This window comes from Sapajus apella, unplaced genomic scaffold, assembly GCF_009761245.1.
Source record: "Sapajus apella isolate SASKATOON/1434 unplaced genomic scaffold, GSC_monkey_1.0 scaffold19, whole genome shotgun sequence".
NCBI classification, from domain to species: domain Eukaryota; kingdom Metazoa; phylum Chordata; class Mammalia; order Primates; family Cebidae; genus Sapajus; species Sapajus apella.
Genome location: NW_022436959.1, coordinates 13,927,934 through 13,933,773, shown reverse-complemented (window position 1 = coordinate 13,933,773; position 5,840 = coordinate 13,927,934). Strand labels below are relative to the sequence as shown.

The 5,840-nt window shown below is 44.7% G+C and overlaps 1 protein-coding gene across 1 annotated transcript in view; it reads left to right on the top strand.

Annotated features, from left to right (window-relative positions):
- The first annotated feature begins 1,479 nt into the window (after positions 1-1,479).
- GPNMB (glycoprotein nmb) overlaps positions 1,480-5,840 on the top strand; it is a 29,102-nt gene continuing 24,741 nt past the window's right edge. The window contains exon 1 of the mRNA XM_032286998.1: positions 1,480-1,839. Coding sequence (XP_032142889.1) covers positions 1,770-1,839 — 70 coding nt within the window. The 5' untranslated portion in view covers positions 1,480-1,769. The remainder of the gene's footprint in view (positions 1,840-5,840) is intronic.

Sequence of the window (5,840 nt, the reverse complement as noted above, 5' to 3'; positions counted from 1 at the left end):
TTGATTTGATCACTGTGTCTCCCTAAACAAAATGAAGGTTTTGTTGCAGAAGAGTTTAAAACTTCCAATATATTTAGAGACAGGTAGCTTTGGCCAAAAATAGGAGCCAGAACTATGTCTGCATCAAAGGGCAATAATGCCTTTAAAAATGTTAATGGTATCTTTTCCTTAAATTGAAAGGTTTTTTTTTTTTTTTAATTGTAAAAGTTATGTGTTGTAAAAAGCAAATGGTGCTGTAGGCAACTGAGGTGGGAGGATCACTTCAGGCCAGGAGTTCAAAACCACCCTGGGTGGCATAGCAAGATTTCTTCTCTATGAAAAATTAAAAGCAAATAAAAAATTAGCTGGGTGTGGTGGTGTGTGCCTGTAGTCCTACCTACTTGGAAGGCTGAGGTGGGAGGATCACTTGAGCCTAGGAGTTCGAGGCTGCAGTGAGCCATGATCATGCCACTGCACTCCAGCCTGGGCAACAGAGTGAAAGCCTGTCTCAAAAAAAAATAAATAAATAAGCAATATAAAAAGCAAATAACTATATAGATTATTCACTTTACATTACATGAAACTAATAAGTATTTCTATTATTTCTATATTCATCTATATTTGAAATTGTTTTGTTTCAATCATGAATAATGTGTTCCCTTTGTTGTTTTTCCCTTCAGATTTGCTTCAAAGGCTGTAAAAGGGATTCTCCAGAGTTGCGTGCTGCCTTAGGGACAAAAGTCAACCATTCCTGCTGTATGGATTTTAGTTTCACAGGCTATTTCCATTCCTCCTTGATGCACTGAACCATAAATCAGTACGTCAAGTTTTACCCTCACCTGAAACCAAGATTTATACTTCCCTGAAAATGGCCATGTGGATGTGAGTTTGAGAAAGTTTGCATATGGAAAAGTTTTCTTGTTGCCACATTTTCTGCATGTTCTGTAACCAGGAATGATTTGACTATATAAATTTGTTACAGGCAAACTTGTTTGTACATTTAATGCCCACTTTCTGTAACATGAAAAAATACAAAGTACATTCTATGCAATTGGCCCTGAGTGATGCAACACATAAATGCTTTGAGAGCAGTTACCAAAAATTATGCAGGCTATTACAACAGTTATATGGAATTCCACAGATATTCTAAATGTGCTTTTGAATACATTTCTCAGCTACCAGAGGCCTGGACAGTTGTTTCCAGCACATCCTGGCACAACATTCATGTTATCATCCACTTACATATTCCACAATATCAAATGATTGATGAGAAACCTCCCCCATCTTTGCTTCCTCTTGGAGGAAAAAAAATGTACAAGCACAGGAGAAGGTGGACAACTACATCACAGGAAAGGATGCATAACTATGAACTCTAAACGTGAGCTGGGTGCCTGATGCAGTATAGGAACCACAGTAAGTTGATAATGAGGCTGGAGGATTGAAATTTTATTTGGTAAAGAATATTGAAATAGAATCCATAGGAAAAGAAGTCTCCTTGAAACTAGAAAATGTGGAATCACAAAATTGAAATAATGTGCATCTGAAAAGTGAATAAATAGATGCCAAGAAGGAGTGAGTCATAAGCACATGAGTTGTAAGAGGTTGAACTTGAGAGACCAGATCAGGCAATGCCGCTTAATACCATCACATGATCCGCCCCGAGGCCCTGTATTTAATTAAAATAGAGAGGGAGGCACCACAGATGCCAGAAGAACACTGTTGCTCTTGGTGGATGGGGCCAGAGGAATTCAAAGTTAAACCTTGAGTGCCTGCATGCGTGAGAATTCAGCATGGAATGTCTCCACTATTTCCTGGGATTTCTGCTTCTGGCTGCAAGTATGCCACTTGATGCCGCCAAACGTGAGTAACCTTCAATTTCTATGTTTAACCCTTTCTCTGGCCATTGGCTGAAGTGATGGCTAATAATATCCTCTGAGCTAGAGGATGGACTGAAGTTCTTCAGGAATCATTCATCTCCAGCTCACTATTCTCTTCTGCAAACTGCTGGAATGGCTGAAACTACAGCAAAATGCTTCCAGCTCCATTCTTTGCTTGCGGCTCATGGAAAGTAAACACCATGCAGCCCTTCTCTTGTGGAGCTTTTTTCCATTGCAATTGCAACCCATTCTTACCAGACAATGGTTGGGGAGGGTTGGACAGTCTCTGGCCACAGATCAAAGCAACTCTACTAACTAAACTCTATCCAGCTTCCATCCAAAAGGGTGGAGACCTCACATGAAATGGGGTCTCCAATCTGGAGACAGGCTCACGAATCTCTCCAATACAGAAGCTATTCCTCCTCCTGCAGATTTTCCTCTCACATCCGCAGGAGCTTGCTGGGAGCGGGGCTAAAGCCCGGGTGGCCAGGGCATTTTTAACAATACTGATACCCACGCAATGAAACCGGAATCTTAGGGAGTGGGGTCAGAGGATCCTTGTTTTAAAAGTTCTTCTTGAGCCAGGGTCCAGACCACTGAGCCAGTGTGCAGCTTAGCGAGAGCGCAGCGGCTGTGACCCCCGGGCCTGGGATTGAGGGGAGGGGACGGGGGAGGGTGAGAAGCGGCCAGAGGCGCGGAGGCTTCTGCCTCGAGCCGCACAGGCTTGAGGCTTGGGCCGCGCCCCGGCCCGGAAGTGCCCCTTGGTCTCCCAACCGCGACTGCGGCCCAGGAAAACGCCTGCGTTTTTCAAAGGAAGTCCCTTCACCGGGAGCCCCCTCGGTGTCGGCGCGTAGCGCATGCCTGGCCCGCAGTGCGCCGCGCGTCGTCCAAGCAGCCTGGGAGCCGGGCTCTGTGACGGTCCCGCTTCCCGCACGAGGACGCGGGCCAAGGAGAGGGCAAGGAATTCGCTCTAAGCCACACAGCGGGTAAGCTGAGGAGGCGGCCTTCTATCCCGACCTCTGCCCTTCCTGCCCGGGTTTGGGGTTGGGCAGGCTCGGGCTCCCCGCCACCCTAGGGGCTGGGCCTGCAGTGGTTTTGCTCCGTTTCCTCTTTTCGTTCAAAACGAAGAGTTTTCCTTTCCTCATTTGCAAAACTGGGTAATTGGGTTCTTGTGAGATCAGCTGCTCGACGTGGGAGTCATGCGGGGTGGGTATTGTTCCTACGGAGGCAGACCTGCGCCCGCCCTCAGGGTACCTCCCAGGACAGGCTCCTTGAGAGAGGAAGGAACAGAGAATAGATCCATTGGGGGGCACCTGTCCTGATTCCAGCCTCTCCCCTGTTCCACTTCGCTCTGCTTAATGAAACAGATGAGCGGGAGGCTGAATCCGCTCTATCAGCTCCAGAGGAGCCCTCAGCCTCTTAGGCAGTGTTAAAAAACCCAGCCATTCACTGGGTTCGCCTTGCTCTGGACTAAATATCTGGCCAGAAAAAATAAGGGCAGGCAGAATTTAGCAGTGTATCAAGCACTAAAGTTTCCTGCCATTTCCCAGTCTTAGCCCTGAAGGAAGGGGGTGTGGACAAGGTAGTTGGCAGCAGCCCAGCCACCACTTCTCTGCTGGTGGACACAGCAAGGAGGCCACAGTGTGGAGGGAGAGTCAGCTGCAGCACTGGTGTGACCCCAAATTTACTTTCACATGTATTCCCCAAAACCCACTCCCAGAGGCTTTTATTTTTCTTTTAAAATCTGCTTCTATTGGGTTTATTTATCTTTTTTTTTTTTTTTTTTTTGGAGACAGAGTCTCGTTCTGTCACCCAGGCTGGAGTGCAAAAGCACGATCTTGTCTCACTGCAACCTACACCTCCCAGGTTCAAGCGATCTCTGCCTCAACCTCTCGAGTAGCTGTGATTACAGGCACCACCCACCATACCTGGCTAATTTTTTTGTATTTTTAGTAGAGATGGAGTTTCACCATCTTGGCCAGGCTGGTCTTGAACTCCTGACCTCGTGATCCACCTGCCTCAGCCTCCCAAAGTGCTGGAATTACAGGCATGAGTCACCGTGCCCAGCCTGTTTATCAATTTTTTTACAGACTGGGTCTTGTTCTGTCACCTAGGCTGGAGTGCAGTGGTGTGATCACAGCTCACTGCAGCCTCTAACTCCTGGGCTAAAGATGATCTTCCACCTCAGTCTCCTGAGTAGCTGGGACCACAAGCACGTGCCACTATTCCCTGCTAATTTTTGTATTTTTTTTGTAGACATGAGGTCTTTAACTATGTTGCCCAGGCTGGTCTCGAACTCCTGGGCTCAATCCTGCCTTGGCCTCCCAGAATGCTAGGACTACAGGCATAAGCCACTTCATTTGGACCGGTTTATTTTATCTTTTTATTTTTGTAGAGACAGGGTTTTGCCATGTTGCCCAGGCTGGTCTGGAACTTCTGGGCTCAGGCAATCTGCCCACCCCAGCCTTCCAAAGTGCTGGGATTATAGGCTTGAGCCACCGCGCCCGGCAAATTCAACTTTTTATTGTGAGGTATTTGTGGATTCACATTACTGTTGTAAGAAATAATACAGAGAGATCCCCATGTACCTTTCACCCAGTTTGCCCCAGTGGTACCATCATGCAAAATATGATTTCGCAGCCCAGGTATTGACACTGATACAGTCAAAACACAGCAGAGCTCCATCACCAAAGTATTCTCATGCCCTTGTACAGCCCAATCCACTTCCCTCCTTCCAACCCTCACTCAGTCCCTCCCTGGCAACCACTAATCTGGTCTCCATTTTTAGCATTTTGTCATTCCCAAAATTCTATACAAATGGAATTATCCAGTGTGTAACCTTTTGAGATTTGCTTTTTTTCCACTTATTTTCTTTCTTTATTATTTTTTTCCTTAATGCCACTAATAAGCCAATGCTTTTTTTTTTAAACCCAACATAATTTCCTGGAAGTGTATTGATTTATTGAAGTAATTGCATCAATAATTTCCTCTTTATCACAGAGTAGTATTCCACGGTATGGATGTACCACAGGTTGTTTAACCATTCACCCATTGAAGGACATCTGGGTTATTTCAGTTTGGGCTATGCTGAATAAAGCTGCTATAAACATTCATGTGCAGATCTCTGTGTGAATATCAGTTTTGTTTCTCTGGGATACATGCCACAGGGTACAATTTCTTGGTTGTATGATAGTTGCATGTTTAGTTTTGCAAGAAACTAACAGGTGGCTGTACCATTTTACATTTCCACTAGCAATGTGTGAGTGATCCAGTTTCTCTTCATCCTCGTAAGCATTTGATGTCGTTACTACTTTTTATCTAAGTCTTACTGCTAGGGATATAGTGATATTTCACTGTGGTTTTAATGTACAGTTTCCCTGCTGGCCAATGATACTGAATATCTTCTCATGTATTTATTTGCCATCTGTACATCCTCTTTGGTGAAATATCATTTCATTAATTTTACCAATTTTTCTAATTGAATTCTGTTGATTTCTTATGGTGAGTTTAAAAAATTCTTTATATTTTCTAAATACTAGTCCTTTATTGGAAGTGTGTTTTATAAATAATTTCTCCCAGTTGGTAGCTTGTCTTTTCATCCTCTTCATGTCATGTTTCAGAGAGCAAAGGTTTTCTATTTTAATGAGCTCCAATCTCCTTTCATGAGTTGTGTTCTTTGTGTCAAGTCTAAGAATTCTTGCCTAGTCCTATATCCTGAAGACTCCCATCTATGCTTTTTACTTTTTTACAGCACCATATGTTGAGAAGGCTATCTTCCTTCCATTGGATTGTTTTTGGATTTTTGTCCAAACTGAAGCTGGGCACTGTAGTGCTTGCCTGTGGTCCTAGCTACTCGGAAGGCTGGGGCAGGTAGATCACCTGAACCCAGGAGTTTGAGTCCGGCCTGGGCAACATAGTGAGATCCCCATCTCTTAAAACACACACACACACACACACACACACACACACACACACACACACACA